At 43.0% G+C, this 22902-nt stretch overlaps 1 protein-coding gene and 1 non-coding gene across 2 annotated transcripts; one reads left to right on the forward strand and one right to left on the reverse strand.

Moving 5' to 3' along the window:
• The first annotated feature begins 753 nt into the window (after positions 1 to 753).
• On the forward strand, positions 754 to 14657 carry TEX35 (testis expressed 35). The gene is made up of 8 exons (XM_007937685.1): positions 754 to 792; positions 2148 to 2198; positions 2805 to 2873; positions 4052 to 4108; positions 5267 to 5326; positions 12444 to 12508; positions 12735 to 12870; positions 14646 to 14657. Exons 1-8 carry the CDS (start codon positions 754 to 756, stop codon positions 14655 to 14657), a joined length of 489 nt encoding a protein of 162 aa, XP_007935876.1.
• Positions 14658 to 18320: 3663 nt separating this feature from the next.
• LOC122149731 lies at positions 18321 to 18427 on the reverse strand. Its single transcript, XR_006163301.1, has one exon. It is a non-coding gene; the product is annotated as a U6 spliceosomal RNA (small nuclear RNA).
• Positions 18428 to 22902: the final 4475 nt, after the last annotated feature.

The following is a 22902-nucleotide window of genomic DNA, read 5'->3' on the forward strand; positions in this document are numbered from 1 at the left end:
CTACCTGCCCCCCCGCCCCCCCCCAAAGTTTCCAAACATTAGTGCTGCTGGAATATTTCTTCTTGCCCCATGTCTCTTCCAGATGATAGAAACAGAGGATGAGATTTGGGAGTGGGGGAAGGAGAAGAGAGGAAACAGGGGCAGCCATACAGGCATTAGAAAATCATCCTGGGAGAACAGCACTCCCCTTCTCACAGAGCAGAAAACCCTGGGTTAAGATGGTATATGCTTGATGAACCAGAGAGACTTGGGGCATCCCAACCGAAAGTAGCTTCTGCCTGAGGAAGGCTCTGCCCTTGTCAGGAAAGCACAGGTGAGAAAATGGCATGTGAGCTCAGAGAAGAAGCTGGTTTTCACAGGTAAGACCCCTCTTCCTGATCAACAAGTTATTCCTGCTGTGGAAGGACTTCAGGTAGCCAGGAATTCTTCTTCATCCTCATTAAGTATGCCTTGTTCTTCAGCTATAACAGGCCATGGTTCTCACCAGTGTGGTCTTTCCTGGGAGAGCCCCTTCTCCTCCTTGCAGAGGGGAAGACCTTGTTGTTTTGAACCTGACCTGAGCCCTTCCTCTCCATGGCCAGGGCACCCCTGGCCAGTATGTGGGTCCTGGGCATTGTGACCTCAGCTGTTCCGCACACAGAGTGGTGGTCATCCTGCTCTCCCCTGGACCTGTAATTTGCATAGGAGTGGCCTGGTCACAGGGGCTGTTGTGGGGAGGCTGGGGAGCTAAAGAACATTCTGGCCTCCTCCATCATGTCGGCCAAGAGGGCAGAACTGAAGAAGACAAACCTGGTAAAGGAGAAACATTGCTGAGTAATGTGGGGTCTCTTTGAGCTCCTACTGCATGGAGGTGGAGTGGGGGAGAGAACGATCCTATGAATCTTTGATTATTCTCTTCTCTGTTTGGAGCTTGAAGTAGCTTCTTAGCTTGGAATTGGGGTGGGATTAGTCCCTAGCTTTGGAGTGGGAAGGAAAGAGACCTCTGCTGACTTCCTCTTGGCACAAGGAGCACTGTTATACCCCCTGCTCACTCACAGAGCCGTGACCCCAGGCCGGGCTTGCACCATGTCAGCATCTGACATTCATGCCTAAGGCTCTCAAATAACCTAATCTGGTAAATATAATTGTCACCCCCATTTTATAGCTGAGAAAATGGAGGCTCAGAGAGACTACGTATCTTGTCCAAGTTGACCCAGCTAGTAAGGACAGGTGAGATTAGAACCCAGGTCTGTCTATCCCCAAAGCCTGTGCTCCTAAACCAATGCTTGGCTTCTTTAAAGTTATCTTAAAGTGCTCTCTTTGCCCAGGCCCTTCCAGCAAGGAGAGGGCTGCCTGCTGAATGGTCAGGCACATGTGTGTAAGAAGAGTATAATATGACAAGATTTGAGTTGTCCTGAATCAGGTAGGTGTGTTGGGGGTTATGTGGGCCTGAGCTCAAGCACAGCTGGGCAGAAAGGTTAGAGTAGGTGTCCTTTTGCAAGGGCTGAGTGTTAAACCAGTTGCTATCGAGTTAATTCTGACTCATGGAGACTCTGTGTATGTCAGAGCAGAACTAGGTTCCACAGGATTTTCGATGGCTATAATCTTTCAAGAAAAAGCTCTAGTGGTGTAGTGGTTAGGGCATTTGGATGCTAACCAAAAGTTGGTGGTTCAACCCACTAGCCACTCTGCAGAAGAAAGATGAGGCAGTCTGCTTCCATGAAGATTTACAGCCTTGGGAACCCAAGGTGGGGGAGCATTATGAGTTGGAATTGACTGGATGGCAATGAGTAGTACCAATCTTTCAGAAGTAGGCTGCTAGGTCTTTCCTTTGTGGCATGTCTGGTTAGATTTGAACCACCAACCTATCAGTTAGCAGCTGAGTGTTTAACTGTTTGTATTACCCAGAAACTCCTATGACCTCCTTGTTGTTGTTGTTGTTATGTGCCGTCAAGTCAGCCCAGACTCATAGCGACCCCTCCTTGGGTTTCCAAGGCAGTATCACTACGGAAGTAGGATTGCCCAACCTTCCTTCCGAGGAGTGGCTGGTGGGTTTGAACCGCCAGCCTTCTGGTTAGCAGTCAAGTGCTTTAGCCACTATGCTACCTCCTTAGCCCTCCCATAATCCTGATGACTGACAGGCTGACTTCCACTGCCTTTCTCTGCAGAACAAGAACTGCAAGACAGTTTGCCTGGAATTGAAGGCAGAGCCCACCAAAGTAAGAAGCTTTCTTGAGGCCATGCAGACAGCTAGGCTTGAGGGTCATGGGGGCTAGGTGGAGTTAGGGGTCATTCACTGTTCCTGGTGGCCAGGACCTGTCCCAGGTATTATGGGGGAGAGAGAGAGAGAGAGAGAGGAAGTGGGAGGGGGAGGAAGAGGAACAGAGAGAGAGAGGGAAAGAGAGAGAGCGAGAAAGAAGAAAAATTCAGTATTGTTACATGGACTATGCAGAGAAGTAAAATAGGGAAGTGATTGGGTGGCTGCTTTAGATTGGATGGTCAGGGCAGGCCTTCATTTGAGCTAAAGATCATGCAAAGAAAAGAGAAAAAGCATTCTTGGGCAGAGGAAGAAGCAAATGCTGTGCTCTAAGGTGGAGACAAGCTTAGCTGTTCAAAGGACAGAAAGAGCTGAGCCCATGGGACCTGGGAGACATGAGCTCAGAGAAGGAAAAGGATTGAGAGAAACTTGTGAACAGGTGTGGCCCCCAGCTATCACCTCTGTGCCCTGGCCCTCAGGAGGAACAGAATCTCAGGGGCACCTCTCCTGCCTCATCCACCCACATTTGTACTTTCTGAGGTTCTGCATTTCCGGTTTCGATCAACAGGCATATGACTACAAAGGAGTTAAACAAGAAGGGCCATCAACCAAGACAGGAGGGACACATGACTTAAAGGTAAGAGTGTGAATCCGGATGGCAGGGGGAATCAGCACGTGGGAGGAGAGTTGGTGGCCAGCAACTCAGCTGAGCTCAAATAAAGCTGTCGGCGCCTACAGCGCTGCTCTAGGCCTTGTGATCTCATTCCCTCGGATTCTTTCTTTTTTAACTTTTTATTTTGATATAATTTAAGACTTACAGAAAGTTGCAAAAAAATAGCACAATGAATTCTAGTATACCTTTCGCCCAGACTCCCTCATGTGTGCATTTTCTTGTGGTTGCTTTATTCTTTTTTTAAACAAAATTCACATTTTATTTAGATTGAAATAAACTGTACAAAATTGATTTTCTTCACCAAAATAACTAATATTTTCTGTGTTATTCCTAGATAAACCAGGTTTTCCAGGTTTTGCTTATAAATCAAGATGAGGCAGTAGATACAGTCATGGTAAAAGATAGAAGAAAACATGGATCAGTTGTTAGAGTCCATGGTCTCTGATCCTGTCCTGTGGTTGCTTTATTCTTGTTCTCTCCCCATATCTCTACATGTTCCTGTTAGTTATATCCTGAACCATTTGAGAATAAGTTATCCCTTTACCCCTAAATCCTCAGTCTGTGTTTCCTCAAACAATATCCAGAGTAAAATAACAGAAATCAGGAAATTAACATAGATACTTGTACTGATCTACAGTTTTTATTCTAATATTATCAATTGTCTCACAAAAGCCTTTCATGACCAAGGAAGAAAAAAAAAAAAACCTTTTCTGGTCCAGGATCCAATTCAGGATCACATGTTACATCTAGTTGTCATTCTCTTTAGTTTCCTATAATCTGGAGCAGTTCTTCAACTTTTGTCTTCTCTGATGCTGACATTTTTAGGATTACAAATCATTTATTTTGTAGAATGACCTCTAATTTGGGATTGTCTGATGTTTCCTCGAGACTGGGTTTAGGTTTCGCACCCTGGCAGCATGTCACAGACCTGACACACAGTACATCCTATCAGGAGGCACACGATGTCCACATGCCCCATTAACCTACTTTTTTTACAACATCCTTTCTTTCCTCCCTGATGGGAAGTATCTCTGGGTTTCTCTTTTGGCAGTGCTCCAGGATCTTTCTTTTCCTCCATTTATCAGTTTCCTTCCATCCAAGACATTTCTCCACTCATTCTCTTCCCCATTTTATTTCCTCAGAATGAACTCAGGAAAGTGAGGGAAGAGCTCAAGGAAAAAATGGAGGAGATAAAGCAGGTAAAAGGATGAGTGTTTACATAACATGGGGGAGAAGGGTAGCTTAAAGAAAAATGCAACTCCTAACTTTCAGTAATGAAGGAAATCAGGAGTTTCATGGGAAAAGCAATAAAACCAACTCAGCTACAATCCATTAGGGTGCTTAAGTGTTGGGTGGCTTAGGATATTCATTTCTTGTTCGATACTTAAAACTTATTATTTATTTATTTATTTAGAGTCTTTCCAAATATTTAGACTCTGGTGGCATAGTGCCTAAGGCATTTGACTGCTAACCAGAAGGCTGGCAGTTCAAACCCACCAGCCACTCCTCGAAAGGAAGGTTGGGCAATCTACTTCCATAGTGATACTGCATTGGAAACCCAAGGAGAGGTCGCTATGAGTCAAGTCTGACTTGATGGCAGTGCATTGCATTTTTGTTATATAAGGACTCTCTAAGGTGCCTCATTGATAAGATTGGGCTGATACAACCTTAGTGACCAAGCAGAGTGAGAGGGCTGACCTGGATTTGGGGACAATCAGGGACCAATTCCTTCCTCTTAACTCATCAGTCCTGGGACCACTGTGGAGCTAGAACTCTTCTTGTTTCTATGACAGAATCACATATACCAGTTGCCATTGAGTCAATTCCAAGTTATGGCAACCTGACTTAAGTAAAGAGCTGTGCTCCACAGGGATTTCAATATCCATGGATTTTTTTGTTTGTTTTCTAGGAGTAGATTGCCGCCCTTTCTTCCCAGGTAACTGGGTGGATTAGAACGTCCTATCTTTGTGTTAGCAGCTAAACATGTTAACTATTTGTATTACCCAGGAACCACCTATAGCATACTTTACAAAAGGAAAATAATCAAGGAGGGATGAATAATTGACACTGTAGTCTGAGCTCCACATGTAAGCCTTGCAATAAGCCAGATCTAAGCCTTACTAAAGCTGAGGGTGATGATAAATGACTTGGTGGTACAGGTACCCTAGTCCCTTCATAGACTCCTTGGGAAGAAAGTGGCTTTAGTAAGCCATTATTAATCCATTCCTTGAGCTTTCTCCAGCTCATTCCATAGAAGCAGCTGCAGCCTTTTGTTTATAAAGCTCCAAAGAAGACTCTGCAACTGTCTTCAGTTGTCAAGCCATGTCTTGTCAAGCCATGCCTTTCTTCCTTATTAGATAAAAGATGTAATGGACAAAGATTTTGATAAACTCAAGGAAATCGTGGAAATTATGAAGGTAAGCACTTATGGAGTACCTTCCATGTGCCAGTACCATACTGGAAACTATGGAAGAGATACCAACCCTGCCTGACCTCTATGTCCTTACAATCTAGTAGGAGCACCAGACTCCATTACAAAAAGAATTACACACAAGTAAGTATTAAGCTAAATACCTGGGACCTAAATGATAATTGGCTGTCAACTGATTAAAGGCTTGGAGAAGAGAGATATGAATGTGGGTTGGAGTAATCCGAAAGGTCTTTATAGAGAAAGTGAGCTTAAATTGAGCCTTGCAGACTACGTTGGAGGCTTAACGCAAATCTAATAAAAAGCCCAGTAAGTTTATGTTTTAACTCAAGAAATGAGGAGGATTAGATTCTAAAACAGTGGTTCTCAAACTTTTGTGTGTTCCAGAATCACCTCTAATACGGAGCACAGACACCATGCTGTAATGGGATGGGGCTTGGTCCCTTGTATTTTTGACAAGTTCTTCAGGTTAAAATTTGAGAACCACTGATGCAGAAGCATAAACAGACAAAAGTAGATATCTACAAATTTCTTAAAGAGTTCAAAAGGGGACTGGCCATAGTAAACATTAAAATTCCCATTGTTGTATACTGCCGAGTCAATTCCAACTCATAGCGACCCTATAGGACAGAGTAGAACTGCCCATAGGGTTGTAATCTTTACAGAAGCAGACTGCCACATCTTTCTCCCATGGAGTGGCTGGTGGGTTTGAACTGCCAACCTTTCAGTTAGCAGCTGAGTCCTTAACTACTGCTTCACCAGGGATCCTTAAAGTTCACAATAAAGCTATAATAATCAAATCAGTTGTTATAGCCCAAAGAACACTAGAGCAATGAGTGAAACAGAATAGATAATCTAGTAATAGTAGGTGGCTGCCTGCTGAAGATGTGCTAAGAATTACCTGTGGGCTTTTAAAGGTCTCTGTACCCCCAGGTCCAAGGACCTCTGGTGGCATAGTGGCTAAGGCATTTGACTGCTAACCAGGTCGGTGGTTCATAATCCACTAGTTGCTCCACAGGAAGAAGATGAGACAATCTACTTCTGTAAAGATGTACAGCCTTGGAAACCCAATGGGGGTCACTATGAGTTGGAATTGACTTGATGGCAGTGGGTTTGGTTTTTTATACCCAGGTCCAAGCCCAGATGAACAGAATAAAATTCTCCATGTTTGGGGAGAGTTACTCAAGACTCCATAACTGACTCTGATGCTTACCTCAGGATGACAATCAGGTTCTAAACACTTTAGCAGTAGTTATTAACCTTGACTGCACATTAAAATCACCCGGGGAGCTTTGCAATACCTCCCCACACACACTTATACCCAGGTTGTACCCCAGAACAATTAAATTAGAACCTCTTGGGATAAGGTCTAGGCACCAGTGGTTTTCAAAACTTCCCAGGTGATTCCAATGTACACTCAAGATTGAAAACCATAGCTCTATAACATTTTAAATATGATAGAGGTGATTTTTTTTTTTGTATGCCACCAAGAAGGAAAGGATTATATACTATTTAGGAACATTGGTTATTTAAAAAAAATTCACTGCCTTTGAGTCAGATCCAACTCATAGCGACCCTCCTTGGGTTTCTGAGGCAGTATCACTACGGAAGTAGATTGCCCAACCTTCCTTCCAAGGAGTGGCTGGTGGGTTTGAACCGCCAGCCTTCTGGTTAGCAGTCAAATGCAAAAATTCAGTTTGTTAATTCTGTAAATGGAACTAATGTCTACATAGTAAATTTAAATAATAAAAACCAATAAGTTATAAGTGATTATTTAACTAGATAGTCTAAATATAAAAACAATGGAAGAAATCACAGAAGAAATGTTGATAGATTTAACTATGTAAAAATTTTAAATTATGATGGAAAGTGTCATATATACAATTAAAAAGCAAACAACATGATGGGAAAACAATTTTTCACAAATATGATAGACATAAACCAAAAACCAAATTCACTGCTGTCGAGTCAATTTCGACTCATAGCGGCCCCTCCTTGGGTTTCCAGGGCAGTATCACTACGGAAATAGATTGCCCAACCTTCCTTCTGAGGAGGCTGATGGGTTTGAACTGCCAATCTTCTGGTTAGCAGTCAAATGCCTTAGGCACTATGCCACCAGAGCTTCTCATGATAGACATAGACAAAGGTTTTATTCTTAACATGTAAAGCTCACACAACTCAGTAAAAACCCAATGGGAAAGTGAGCAGAGGGCATGAATAGATAATCCACAGAACAGAATATAACTAAAAAGCAATAAACATGAAAAAAAAAGTATTAACTCATGAATAATCAAATAAATGCACATGAAGGCAATAATTAGACAATTATTACATTCAAATAAGCAGAGTTTAAAATTATGACAATAAAGACAAGAGAGGAATGCTATTACTTTTTCTGATGGGACTGCAAATTTGTACAAAACTGGAAAGTTATAGACAATACCCCAGTATCAGAGTCAATTCCAAGTCATAGAGACTCTATAGGACAGAGTAGAACTAGGATTTCCAAAGTCGTGGTCTTTACAGAAGCAGACTGCCACATTTTTCTCCCACAGAGAGGCTGAAGTACAAACCATCAACATTTCAGTTAGCAGTTGAGCACTTAGCCACTGTACCACAACAGTTCCTTAACTAAACAATGTTTATGTTAGGTGCTGTCAAGTCAGTTCCAACTCATAGGGACACCATGTACAAAACAACAAAACATTGCCTGGTCCTGCACCATCCGACTAATCATTGCCATGTTTGAGCCCATTGTTGCAGCCACTATTGTCCATCTCATTGAAAGAAAACAAAAAACCAAATCAATTGCCATCAAGTTGATTCTGACTCAGTGACTCTGTAGGACAAAGTAGAGTTGCCCCATAGTGTTTCCAATGCTGTAAATCTTTAAGGAAGTGAACTGCCTCTCTTTCTCTCTCAGAGTGGCTGGTGGGTTCAAATCACCAAACTTTTGGTTACCAGCTGCACCACCAGAGCTCCTTTCTTGTTGAAAGACTTCCTCTTTTTCACTGATCCTCTACTTCAACAAGCATGATGTCTTTCTCCAGAGACTGGTCCCTCCTGATAACATGTCTAAAGTGTATGAGACAAAGTCTCACTTTCAAAGAATATTCTGGCTTTACTTCTTCCGATACAAATTTGTTTGTTCTTTTAGTAGTCCATGGTATATTCAATATTCTTCACCAACACCATCATCCAAATGCATCAACTCTTCTTTGGTCTTCCTTATTCATTATATAGCTTTCATATGCATATGAGGCTCTTCAAAAGAAAATGGCTTGGGTCAGGTACACCTTAGTCCTATAGGTGACATCTTTGCTCTTTAACACTTTAAAGAAGTCATTTGCAGCAGATTTGCCCAATATAGTACGGCATCTGATTTCTCGACTGCTGCTTCCATGAGCATTCAATGTGGATCCAAATAAAATGAAATCTTTGACAACTCCAATATTTTCTCCATTTATCATGATGTTGGTTATTGGTCCAGTTGTGAGGATTTTTGTTTTATGTTGAGGTGTAATACATACTGAACTCTAGTCTTTGATCTTCATCCGTAAGTGCATCACGCCATCTTCACTTTCAGCAAGCAAGGTTGTGTCATCTGCATATTGCAGGTTGTTAATGAGTCCTCTTCTAATCTGATGCCTTGTTCTTCATAGAGTCCAGCTTCTTGGATTATTTGCTCAGCATACAGATTGAATAAGTATGGTGAAAATATACATACTTGATGCTTACCTTCCCTGATTTTAAACCATTCAGTATCCCCTTGTTTTCTTTGAATGGCTGCCTCTTGGTCTATGTACAGGTTCTGCATGACCACAATTAAGTGTTCTGGAATTCTCATTCTTCACAGTGTTATCCATAATTTGAAAATGCCTTTGCATGGTTGATGAAACCCACTTAACCATTACCATTATTCCAACTCATAGCAACTCTACGGTGCAGAGTAGAACTGCCCCAGTAGACTGCCTTATCTTTCTTCTGCGGAGAGGCTGGTGGGTTCAAACCACTGACCTTCTGGTTAATAGTCAAATACTTTAATCACTGCACCACTAGAGTTCCTTCAATAAAATACAGGTAAACATATTTCTGGTATTCTCTGCTTTCAGCCAAGATCTATCTGACATCAGCAATGATATACCTTATTCCACGTCCTCTTCTGAATATTGCTTGAATTTCTGGCATTATCTGTCTATGTACTGCCACAAATGTTTTTGAATTATCTTCAGCATAATTTTACTCATGTGCAATATTAATGATATGTTTGATAATTTTCTCATTCTGTTGGATCACCTTTTTTTGGGACACAAATATGGATCTCTTCCAGTTGGATGGCCAAGTAGTTGTCTTCCAAATTTCTTGAGATAGATGAATGAGCACTTCCAGCATTGCATCTGTTTGTTGAAACATCTCAACTGGTATTCCATTGATTCCTGGCGCCTTAGTTTTCACCAGTGTCTTCAGTGCGTTAGATAATAAATATCCAAAAATTTCAAAACCCTTGACTTATCATTTTCACTTCTCAAAATCTAACCAATGAGAATTAGAAATGCTAACACAGCTACATAAAAAAGATATTCAACACTGAATTATTTATAATAGCAAAATTTTAGAAACAAACCAAAATTTTCAACAGGAGAGGAATGGCCAAGTAAATAATGGTATACTCATATAATGAAAATTAGGAACTATCAAAGACAATGTTTAGAAAGAATACTTATAATGAAAAGTGAAAAAGCAAGACATAAATGATATATGCAGTTGTTTTCAACTAGTTGAAAATGAGTAAATAAACATACAGAAAAAAGTTGAACAGGTATATGCTGAAATAGTTCATTGTGGTTATTTCTGGGTGGTGAGAGTTTTTTCCTTTTATATTCCTCCAAATTTTCCAAAATTTCTAAAGTGAACATGTATTATTTTTTATATTAAAAGGCAAATTCTACAATCAACCATCTGAGACCAAAAGGGCAACATAAGACCAAAAGCAAAGCTCAGAAAGCCAGAAGGGGCAGGAAAGAAGAATGGGTGTAGACAGGGAACTGAGGGAGAAAGGGGGAAGGGTGCTGTTCCATTGATGGGATTGCAACCAATGGCACAAAACAAAATGAGTATATACTGTTGAATGGAAAACAATTTTCTCAGTAAACTATCACCCAAACTACACACACACACACACACACACACACAGATATTTTTTGGTTGGGGGAGGCAAACCCAATTAAGAGTTTAGTTTTGTTAGTGGGTAGGACTGGCTACAGAGAGCACCAGGAGCCTCTTTCAGGCCCAGGAACAGCTTGAACACAGCAGGGAAGCAGGATGAATGTCACGTGTATCCCAGGCAGTGGGGAGATCAGTCATAAAGTGGGATCACTGGGGGACACTGTGAGAAATAAATTGAATAGGCACAAAGGCAGTGGATAATGAAGGCCTTTGAAAGACAGGCAGACAAGCTGGGACTTGATCTGTAAGCAGTAAGAGGACTCTGGAGATTCTTAATCAAAGAACATGCTAGGAGCAGCACTTCAGAAAGCTTAGCCCGCAGCTGTTTGCAAGGTGGCTGGCCCTGTGTGTGTGTGTGTGTGTAAGGGGTATGTAGGGAGCAGGTGGGGGCTGTCTGGCAGCAAGAACACCCACCAGGAGCCTGCATCCTGGCTCAAGGTGATGAAAACAGGGCTAGGTGTTGGAATAGAAGGGAAAGAATAATTCTGAAAGATGCATCTAAGGAAAAATAACAGCTCTGTGTGACAGATTCAATATAGAAATTGAAGGAGAGGTAAGCATCCATTATGACACCAAAGTTTTAATCTGGGTGATTAGAAGGAAGTGGTGACAATGACAAGAAAGTTGGGAAATGAAGCTAATTTAGACAGGAAAATGAGATGAATTTGGCATATAATGAGTTTGAAGTACCTGTGAGACTAGAAAGAGCCCTGGTGGTGCAGTGGTTAAGCGCTTAGCTGCTAGCTGAAAGGTTGACTGTTGGAACTCGAAAGAAAAATGAGGCAGTTGGCTTCCATAAAGATTTACAGCCTTGGAAATCCTATGGGGCAGTTCTACTCTGTCCTATAAGGTCATTATGAGTCACAATCCACTCCACGGCAATGGATTTTTTTTTTTTTTTTTTTGGTGAGACCAAAGGACGTTTTGACTCCAAATTTTTCTAGGGTGCATTTTGTTTTCAAGGATATTTTCACTGTGTTTATGAATGCAGATATTTTACTCCAAATTTATACTAACATTTAAAATTGCTTTTCAAGAAAATATTTCTGAAATTGTCTCTATTCAGGCACCATAATTCCTTGATCAATTTTCTACAGCTGATCTAATAAACTGCTTCCAAATGTTTCATTTTTTTAATTAAAATTATTTTCACTGGAGTAAATTATTTGTCTTTTATATTTTGTGATGACCAATCAAACCTGATTTTGTCCATAGTGGATATTATCAAATATACCTTCTGCCACCTCAGAACATCTTTTGTGGCTACTATTTTTATCAAGCCCAATTTTCCCTGGTCAAATTTTATGAGTCTAAACTTTGCCAAGAATGTTTAATTCTGCTGTCAGTTCTTGGTAAAAAAAAAAAAGAATGTATGTGCTACTTTAAGTACCATCAGTTTTATTTTGTGTTGACCAGATCTTCCAGGAATTGGGTAAAAGATAGAGCAATTATAAATACATAGGGCCTGAGTGCACGGCAGGGGTCACAGCATTGGATTCAAAATGCCTTTGGGGTCAGAAGATTTGTTTTCTTGGTTCCATCACTTTATAGGCATTGAACCAAGACATCTCCTGGTTTTATTCAAGGTATGAGATCGGATAAATGATTTCCTGACCTGTGACTCAAAGAGAGATGTGAGACAAGTCCCCTAATGATTCTACTTGTGCTTCACCTCATCATGGAATGGGAAGAGGGGAAGGGAGAAGTGGTACAAGTTGCCACCTCCCTCTCCTACAGCCACCTCACCCAAGTCTAGTGAGGATTTTTGAGGAAATAAGCTGACAGGATAATCTCTAAATGGTTTGCAGAGAGAGTCTGGGGGAAGTAGGTTTCAAAAGCCCTTTAAAACACAGATTCTAGCTTTGAATTCTCCCTTAAAGGACCTGCAGAAAGATATGGATGAGAAGATGGACATCTTAATAAATATCCAGAAAAACAACAAACTGTAAGTATAACCTGAACCCATCTCTTCTTGTCCCTAAAGAGTCCCCCTTCACTTTGCTAGTGCCTTCAGTGTCCAGATGACACTTGGTTCTCCAAGGAGTGGTTTTGGTTTCTATTGCCCCAATGGCTTGGAGTCAAGGCCTTCCATGGCCACCATTGCTACTGATGATTGCCTTGTCATCTTGGAAAGGGTCTTGCCAAACCTCTGTCCCCACTCTGATTCCCAGAACCCTTAGAAAAGGACCAAAGAACTGGCAGGAACTCAAGCTTATGGAAAATACAGCTTCACACTCACCATTCAGGCTCAATAAAATGTGTGGAGCTGATGGAGCACAGACGTCTGTTTGTCACAGGAAGATCATGGTACCACAACGAATAAAACAGGACTCAGTGGATTCCACTCATTGTAGGGCCTGCGTAAGTGAAGCCCAGCCCAATCCCAGCACCAGGGCTAGAACAGGACCTCTGGGGTCCTGTTCCTCTCTGACTGTCTCTGAGCCTCCTCACTCCCCTACCTCTTGTAAAGGGACTCACACCATCCTTCTGATGTCCTCTGAATGCCTCCCTAGTCTAGAGCTCTCTCTTAACTTTCTTGCCCTCTAGACCCAAAGAGAATCCTAAGCCATGACAATATTGGATTCTACCCTTGGGAGCTCTGGTGGTGTAGTGCCTAAGGTATTTGACTGCTAACCAGAAGGCTGGTGGTTCAAACCCACCAGCCACTCCTTGGAAGGAAGACCAGGCAATCTATTTCTGTAGAGATACTGCCTCGGAAACCCAAAGAGGGTCGCTATGAGTTGGAAACTACTCGATGGCAGTGAGTTTGGTTTTTATGGTTTACCCTTAGATGTGCCAGCAACAAAGTGCCACTGGGTTATTCTATCCTGTCATAGCAAGGCCTGATTAGGGGACCATCAGGCTGGCCATGTTGGGCCAGGGAGAAATGATTGTTCTTGTGCCGCTTTGTCCTCTGCAGGAGAAAGGTTTGTTGTGTGGCCCCTCAGAAAACTACTGTCAGAGGTAGGTGCCTTTTCTCACTTGGGTACCTCATGAATCACAAAGGGAGTGTGACAGGGCTGCACTTGCATCAGACCCCACTGGATGGTTTTCTGGAGGGGGTGAGATTATTAATGGACACTACCTCCCACCATTAACACAGAGGACATGCACACCATGGGCATCAGTGGCATCTGGAAGGGGCACTTAGGTAACCAAGTCCAGAGGTTACTGCAGAGTCTCAGGAGGGAGGAGCTTACTCCCAAGATGCCCTTTCACCTCTGGTGGGGAGGGTGTGTCCACAGCTGCTGGCCTGAACTTGTCTCAGATTCCTGCCTTTTTCCCCATCTTGCAAGAAAATTCCACACCAGGCCTGGGCACCTTTCTCACCCTTGACATCTGAAGCTGCCTTCTGATTCAGGTTTACTTCAACCCCAGTGCAACCAAGGACATTCTTCCAACCTTCTTCAGTCATAGAACCTAACAACAGCTCCTCCCAGCTCCTTGAGCTGCACAGTAAGGACTTGTTGCCCTCTCTAATATCATCCCACCCCAGGCCTCCACTGGGAGATTAAAATCTTCGTTGAAAGTCAAAACGGGGTCACTGTTTTGAATATTAGTCCAAAACTTAAATATGCAAGGAGTGTCCGTTTTCTTGTTCTAAATCAACATATTTCAGATTTGAACCCTTCTTCCTGCTTCCTGATGGATTAGTGGGAAACTACCTAAGTTATCTCAAAATCTCTCCTACAGCCACCTCCTCCCTCCACACCACCTGGTTCTGCAAAGGTCCCAGGTCTCACATGGGTAGGTCAAAACACAGGAGACCCTCATCGTCTTATCCAATTCGTCCCTTCTTGTCCTTGCCTTACTGCACCTGCACTATGTGTGGGGCCTGGTGTCTTGGGGGAATGGGGTGGGGAATCTCTTGCCTGCACTGTTCCCCTGACAACTAGCAGGGCCTGGGTTCCTACAGAACTTGGTGCTCTTCCTGGGATCTGAAGATCTACCTCCTGGCCTCCTCTACGGCTTCCTCTCCCCTCCTCTGAAGGAGTCACATCCCTCTAGAGGTTCTTAGGCCTTTGCTTCTGTGGGTATGGGCCAGTAACCTCTGACTGCTCTACTTTCTGTCCTGCCCCCAGTCCCCTAACTGAGGGAAGATGAAGCTTGGCTGCTAGCTTGAAATGAAAGTAAAGACACAGAGGTAACAGTGTTTTAATAAATTATCCTGCCATGAGTGTGATTCTTTGGCTCTAGTTTGACAAAAGAGGGATTAATAGGATTCCATATTTTATTTCATACTAGCTGTTTCTTACCTCTTTTCTAAGCTCACTGCTTCTGCTGTCCTTTGCTGTGTAACATAACTTATTCACAGGTTCAGGGAATTAGAGTGGATATCTTTGAGGGCCATTTTTCTACCTACCAAAGGGGATTTCTTGGACCCTGTCCTTTGACTACCAAACTTTCAAACAGTTGGGGATACTAAATTAATCAGTTCTGTGCTGTGGTGGTTGTAAAATGGGCCTATAAATTCTTTGATGCTCTTCCTTCAAGAAGTGGAGCCTACGGCACCATAGTTGCAGGGGACATCAAGCTCAATTGACATAACATACTACACATTACATTGTTCCACCTCCTACTTTGGCAAGTAGCGACTGGGATCTTAAAAGCTTGCAAGCAGCCATTTAGATGCAACGATGGGTCTCTCCTCGTACAGAGCAAAGAAGAATGAAGAAAATCAAAGATTCATGGAAACAATTAGTCCTTGCAACTAGTACAACATGTGATCCTCAGCCTATATGACTATGAGACCAGAAGAACTAGATGGTGCCTGACTACCACTGTCAACCACTCAAAGGGGGATCTATGTAGGAGATCCTGGATAGGGAGAATAATGTGGAACAAAACTCAAAATCATTTGGGGGTGGGGGGGAAAGGGATGGACTAGGTTTGCTGGTCTGATAGAGCCTGGTGGAACCCCTGAGACTATGGCCCCTAGCTGCCCTTCAGGTCTGGAATTGAACCCACATCTGTAGCTTCCAGCCAAACAAAAGACAGGCATATGAGTTGAACATGTACCTGAGGTAGATACACTCCTTGGAGAGAACAATCATAGGAGAAAGAAGGGCTGTGTATGCACAGGGAGACAGCTCAGGGCACAGGAGTGCATGGAGGGATGGACGGAGGGAAGAGATAACTATGGGGAAGAAGTGGGAGGGGAGCTGTTGCATTGTGGTAAATTGTAGTCAATGTCATGAGACAATGTGTGTGTGAACTGCTGTATGGAAGTGAATTTGCTCTGTAAACCTTCACACAAATCACAATTAAAAAAAAAAAAAAAACCCTCATTGTCATTGAGTCAGATCTCACTCATAGTGACCCCTCCTTCCTTGGGTTTCCGAGGGGCTATCACTATGGAAGTAGATTGCCCAACCTTCTTTCCGAGGAGTGGTTGGTGGGTTTGAACCACTAGCCTTCTGGTTAGCAGTCAAATGCCTTAGGCATTATGCCACCAAATCAGAAAAAAGAGGAAATCCGTCAATGAGATGAATGGATACACGCTGCAAGAATAGGCTCACATATAGCAAAGATTGTGAGGGTGGTGCAGGACTGGACAGCATTTCATTCTGTTGTGCATACGTTTGCTGTGAGTCAGAACAGACTCAATGACATCTAACAACAGCATAGATGTGTTGTTTAAAAAACAAAAAAAAGAAATGGAGCCTAATTCCTCTTACCTTGAGTGTGGGCTGGGTATAGTGACTTTCTGCTAATGAACAGAATATTGTAGAAGTGATGATGTGTTACTTCCAAGGCTAGGTTGTAAAAGACATAGTGGCTTCCATCTTGCTCTGTCTCGTATCACTGATATGAATGAAGTTAGCTGCTGTGTTTTGAGGATACTCAAGCAGTCTCACGGAGAGGGCCACTTGGCAAAGAACTGAGGCCTCCTGCCAACAGCCATGTTAGTGAGCCATGCTCCAGCTCCAGTCAAGACTCAAAATGACTGTAGCCCTAACCAGCATCTTGACTGCACTCACATGTGAGACCTTCTGCCAGAATCTCCCAGCTAAACTAATCCCCAATTCCTGACCTACAGAACTGTGAAATAATAAAGGATTGTTGCTTTAAGTTGCCAAGTTTTGGGGTAATGTTTTTATACAGCAATAGGTACTACACATACATATATCTTGTTTGTCTTTTTTTGTTGGTTTTCTTAAAGATTTATTTTAACCAAGTTACAAAGTATATCGTTGTGTGCACAAATACTAAATATACAGCTTAGTTTTTTATATACAGATACATCACCAAGGTTCTTATAGAACATTTCCAAACCATATCTCTCCCCCAACCTACCAAGTTACCACTATTCTAATATCTACTATTATGTATTATTTTGCCTGTTCCTGAAATTGATATAAATGGAATCGTACATTATGTATTCTTTTGTGTCTCATTTCTTTTGCTCAAAATTATGTCAGTGTAATTCACTCATACTGTTGTAGATAGCAATAGTTTATTTTTAAATTACTATGCAGTTTCCATTTTATGGGTCCACCATAATTTATTTCTCCATTCTCCTCTTGGTGATTCACATCATTATTTATTTATTTATTTATATTGTGCTTTGGGTGCAAATTTACAGAGCAGAATTTGTTGTACATTCAACAGTTCATGTGCATTTGGCTTCACTCCCCAATTGCCATCTCCAGCCCTAACCCACTCTCCTCCTCTCCCTTCCCAGTGACACCCCCCCATCCCTATGCCCTTCTTAGTTATGCACTCCTGTCTGTCTAGCTTTTCCTCTGTGTGAATGTTGCCCCTCTAGTGCCCCATGGCCGATTGCTCTAAGGGGTGTATCTCCATAGAATAGATGGGTGCATCGCCCTGGGTTGGGTGTTCTGCATGTATGTCTTATTTACTATTGGGCTGAGAACCAGCCCTTGGGAGTGAGTTTTATCCCAGGCCTGAAGTGTATCCCAGGGCCATAGTCTTGGGGGTCCCATCAGACTGCACCCAACCAGTAATTCTGGTTGTTATTGTGTTTTTGCATTTTGTTTGACGTTTTTCCTTCCACTCTATCCAGGATCTCCAGTTTTGATCCCTTCCCAAATGGTTGGCATTGGTAGCCAGGCACTATCTAGTTCTTCTGATCTCAAGAACCTTCATGTCCTAGGGCTGATTGTTTCCAAATGCCCTGGGTTTTCTTCATTCTTCTTCACTTCAGAAGAGAGGAGACCATTAGCTGCATCTTAGATGGCCGCTTGAAACCTTTTAAGACCCAAGTCGCTATTCACCAAAGTAGGTTGTGGAACAAGATTTTTATGTATTATGTTGTACCAATAGAGTCTGGTGTCCCCCAGTACTGCGGTCCTGAGTCAGCAGATCCAGTGGTTCTCTCCCAAGGTGTCTGGTGGTCTCTGAGGGATTGCTCCAAGTCTGTTTTCTGTTGCTTCTGTAATGATTGGGTTATTTTGTATCACTAGTATCTGTGCAAGATTATCCTCAGCTGAATATGTCATTGGTCTAGGGCACATTCCTGTTCACTGACCCCCATCTGATCTTCTCAGTTGTCTATGTATTTATCTGTAGCCTGGTGTTTCGTGTTAGTGGTAATGCAGTATTGTGCATATACCAGTATTATTGTTGTTGTTGTTATGTGCCATCAAGTCAGACCCAACCCATAGTGACCCCTCCTTGGGTTTCCAAGGCAGTATCACTACGGAAGTAGATTGTCCCATCTTCCTTCCGAGGAGTGGCTGGTGGGTTTGAACTGTCAGCCTTCTGGTTAGCAGTCAAGTGCCTTAGGCACTATGCTACTAGAGCTAGTCTTCATAAATTTGCGTGTCACCTTTGTGCAGGGGGCATGCTAATATTTTTTGTATCATTCCAATTTTAGTATATGTGCTGCTGAAGCAAGCACCCACATTATTATTTAAAATAATCTAAATAAGAAGGCATTCTCCCAGTTGCCCTCTGTCCATTTTGCCCAGCCTTTAAACTTCTTCCTTGGCCCACAATGCACTGCAAGTTCTGCTTCCCCTTCACTAATGAACGTGTGAAAGGGCCCCTCTGTCTCACGCTATCACTCTGCACACACGTAGGACTCCACCCTGCTTTTCTCATGAACCTGGACCTTTGTAGCCAATTCCAATTATCTGTCTGCAGTTCTCACTCTTCTACATTTAATTCCTGCTTCTGAACCTGGGAATGAACCATCCTTAGATTCCCTGGCATTCTTAACTTTACTCTTGTTTTTTCTACTCCCTACTCCAGCTTCTCTTTTGCCGTCTCTCTTGACTATTACTCCTCGGACTACATTCTAAATATGAGCAACCTTTAGGCTTTCCCCTTTATCTTTTTACTGTTTTTTTTTTTTTTTTTTTTTTTAGGGTCCTACTTCACCTCCTTCTTAAAGACTGAGGGCAGAAGTCAAGTTTGTCTTGTTCAACCTAGCATTCCCAGAATTAACAACCTCTTCAGTGAGGAGTCCCGGTAGTTCAGTTAACACAATTGGCTACTCACTGCAAGTTGGAGGTAGAAGTCCACCTTGAGGCATCTCAGAAGAAAGGCCTGGCTATCTATTTCTAAAAGATCAGCCATTAAAAACCTTACAGAGCACAGTTTTACTCTGGCACACATGGGGTCGCCATGAGTTGGAACCAACTTGGTAACAACTGGTTGTTTTTTCTTTCCTTTTTTTTTTGGCATTTAGTGCATTTAATCATTGTCAACCCTAGATGATCAGAGGGTTAACTCTCAATGAATGCAGGCCTTCCTGAAAGGAATCAAACTGGTTCTGGAATCTAAAGTCTAGATTAATTAATTAATGGGCCAGAAGAAGAAGGAAAGTGTGTGAGACTCTAAAACCCAACCCTGGTCCTGTCCCCCATGTTGTTCAGGAACAATTATTTTATTTTTAAAAAGTCACATGTCCATCATAATCTCTGGATTAATTATAAAATGCCTCTACTATCCTTTTTCTCTGCCAACATTTACATACCAGCTTGTTAGTTCTGACAGCTAAGCTGGCTGTGATGGGAATGTTAATTTGTTTGAGAGGAACCAATGTCAACCATGTTTTAAAGAAGAATGCACTTGAACAGTGGTCTCAAGTCAAGGGCTCTGGCAGGTGACCACCACAACTCAACTCAAGCCCTGACCTCTCACTCAAGTGCATATCTGCAAATCTCTGGGCTCCTCTGGCCATCTGTCAAACTCAACACGGCTCAAACAAACTCCCACCTCTTCCTGCAAGCCTCTTCCCTGCCTGACTTCCTGATGGGAGACCTTGTCCTTGCTCAGTTTCCTGACAGCCAGAGCACAGGTGCAACTCTAGACAAGGGCTGGGCTTCCTTCTGTCCATCTGCCTGTCTGCTCAGCCTGATGCCCTGAACCAGCAATCCCAGGAGGAAACCTGTAGGGCTGTAGGGCTCAGAGTCCCCTGCCATGAGTAGCCAGGCCCCCACCCTCATCTCCCAAGGTCTCTCTTTGTTATTTTGAAGGTTTCTGAGTATCAGTGAAGTACCTATTATGGAGCTGAGCAAATGGAATTTTCTTTTCTCTTTACCCTTCTATCACTGCCTCCGTGAAGTATCTTTGATGGCTCTCCAGGCTATTTCTGGAAGAGCTGAGGATGAGAGAAGAAGATGTGAGTTCCCTAAGTGCAGAGACCACATGGCGCTTCATTTTTTACCCTGACCTCTGCCACCTGATAGATGCATGGATGTGTGGCTGATATTTCCTGTTTCTAACATTCAAGCTTGACTTTTTCCTTCTCCCTCACATAACAAATCAGTCACAAGTCCCATGGAGTCTTAAAATATTTCAAATATCTATCCCCAAGTCCCCACACATACTCTGATCCAGTTGCCTGCAATAGCTTCCTAACCAGTCCCCCTGAGTCTAGTAATTTCTTTTCACAACCTGGAATCCATTCTGCACACCCCTTCCTGAATACATCATTTCTAAATGCTGCATTCTCTCCAACTTGGAACCTTCTGTCTCCTATCTTCTTTGCTCAAAAGTCTTCTTCAACACCTCATTACATATGGGATAATATCCAAACTTCTTAAACTGCCATTCGAGATCTCATTTCTGATCTTAATTTTTATTTCTGACTTTGTTTCCCTCTAGTTCTCTCCATCCACCATCTGTCAGTTTGTTGTACCATGTGGCTGTGATGCTGGAAGCTATGCCATCGGTGTTTCAGATATAAGCAGAGTCACCCATAGTGGACAGGTTTCAGCAGAACTCAAAGACTAAGACAAACTAAGAGGAAAGCCCTTGTAACCTACTTCCAAAGATTAACCAATGCAAACCCTGTGGATCACAACAGAATTTTATCTGATAGAATGCTGGAAGATGGGACCTCTAGGTTGGGAAACACTCAAAACACACAGAGGCCACAACAATGGATTCAGGCATGCCATGATTGTGAAGGTGGTGCAGGACTGGGCAATGTTTCCTTCTATCATAAGTGGGGTTGCTAAGAATCAGAGCCTACTGAATGGCAATTGATGACTAATATTCCTATCTGTAAACTCTACACTCTGGGTTCACCGCCCCACATCCTTGTGTTTGCTCACCTCATTCTCTCTCACATCTCTTCTCCTGAGGCCCCCATCATCCCTCCTGACGTGACCTCTCTTCTACACAAGCTCAAGTATGCAATGACCAGTCTACTTAGCCATTGAGAGATTTCCCACACTCTAGCATGTGTCTTGTCTTCCCTATGCAGACTGTTTCTAGAGGCAGGCTCCTCCTCTTCTTCATCCTAAGCATGGAGATCCCAGCTCTGCATTTGACGGGTGCTCAGAAAACATTTGCAATTGAATTTTTGCTGCTTAGCCTGAGGGTTCACAAGTTGGTCCTCTCAGCCTCCTTCAGTGCTGCCAGCCCTATGACCTTGGTCCTGTGGACATGACCAAAGGGTCCCAGGATGCAGCAGGGCTCTTCTCCTACACAGACACCCCAGAACTGAGCAGGCTGGCATAAAATGCCAAGAAAACTCTTGGGACTATTTAGATTTTCATCCCCAGATGATTTCTGGGATATATACATGTATGACTGTGTCCTGTGTTCCGACAGGCTGATAGGATGAATGAGGCCCCTTTTGAGATTAGATTTGTAGCCCAAATTTCCCCAGTGTGTTCTTAATCACGAGTAGGCTGCTAGTTCTGAGAACCCACGCAGTGTCTTCAGGAAACTAGAGCTGCCAGCATCAGCTGAGGCTCCATGTCTTCTCTGTACAGATAATACTGCAGCTCTGATCAAGCTGAGAATTTAACTGAGTTCTCTGCCTTCCCAGTCTTGACCCTCACCAGGGCTGTCCTGGGCTCCTGTCCCACATCTCCCAACTCTGAGGCAATAGAAGGACAACATGGTGTATTGAAGAAACAAGTTTGCTTGATGCACAAAATGCAAGCAGCTGTCAAACATCTGCTGTGTCTGCCTTTGGGAAGGGACCTTCAGGGAGTCACAGCCATCATTCCTGCTGACACTGCACGTGGGCCAGCTTCTTTGCTAGTGAGCTTGTTAATTTTCTGTAGATCTCCAGTGTCATCTCAGCGGGAGCAGAACTATGCTTAACTTTGTCTCTTTTCCCAAAAGTCTATTCCTATCCTGTACACAGACGCTCTTGTGGGGCATCTTCCTCACCTGAGGCCCTACTTGTTATGTGTGCTATAGGACTTTGTCCTCCCAGTTACAGTTGATTGCGGCAAGGTAGATATCCAACCCAACCTGCCCAATTGTGTTTCTTTTCTTGGGAATTTGGAATTGGGATTTGAGGACACCAGAAATTGTCATTGGAAGGTGGAGAACCATCTACCACCATTGGCCAAGAAAGTGGAAAAAGCTGGTCTGAAGGAAAAGAAAATCACCTCGCAGAGAAAGAATCGAAGGGAGAAGTTGAGAGAAGTTCTAGAGACAGGGCTGTAGGAACCACTACCCAGTTCCTGGCCCCTCTTGGTCTGGTGCTGCCTCCCACCTTGACTTTGTGAGATGCCCCTGGACTCTTGGGTTGTACTGCCCATTTCTACATAAGCAGAGTGGGTTTCTGTTACTGTCAAAGAAACCCTAACAAAGACCACACCATTGGAAGGAATCTCAGAGACTGTCCAATCCAATCTCTTCAATTTACAGATGAGCACTGTGAGGCCTGGAGAGGTACAGTGAGGTGTTCTCAGCCACAAGGCCAACTAGTAGCAAAGCCAGGACCAGAATCCAGGTTTTCTAACTCCCAGCCTAGAACTCTCTGCCCTGCCTCTCCAGCTCTGGCTCGCTTTGCTCTATGATCTCTGTGGCTGTTGTACATCTAGGGATAAGGAGGTGAAGTAGAAAGAGCTTGGAATCAGCTGGATCTGGATACAAGTCACAATTTCTTAATGATGTGGC

The sequence above is a fragment of the Orycteropus afer genome, unplaced genomic scaffold (genome assembly GCF_000298275.1).
Source record: "Orycteropus afer afer isolate SDZICR_OR568_19922 unplaced genomic scaffold, OryAfe1.0 scaffold00043, whole genome shotgun sequence".
NCBI classification, from domain to species: Eukaryota; Metazoa; Chordata; class Mammalia; order Tubulidentata; family Orycteropodidae; genus Orycteropus; species Orycteropus afer.

Bases quoted from the DNA above. Each gene is read 5' to 3' on its own strand.
- TEX35 (XM_007937685.1), top strand. From the start codon at position 754: ATGTCGGCCAAGAGGGCAGAACTGAAGAAGACAAACCTG. The intron at 2,874-4,051 runs GTAAGAGTGTGA...TTATTTCCTCAG, and splicing joins GAGGGACACATGACTTAAAG to AATGAACTCAGGAAAGTGAG. The intron at 4,109-5,266 runs GTAAAAGGATGA...CTTCCTTATTAG, and splicing joins AAATGGAGGAGATAAAGCAG to ATAAAAGATGTAATGGACAA.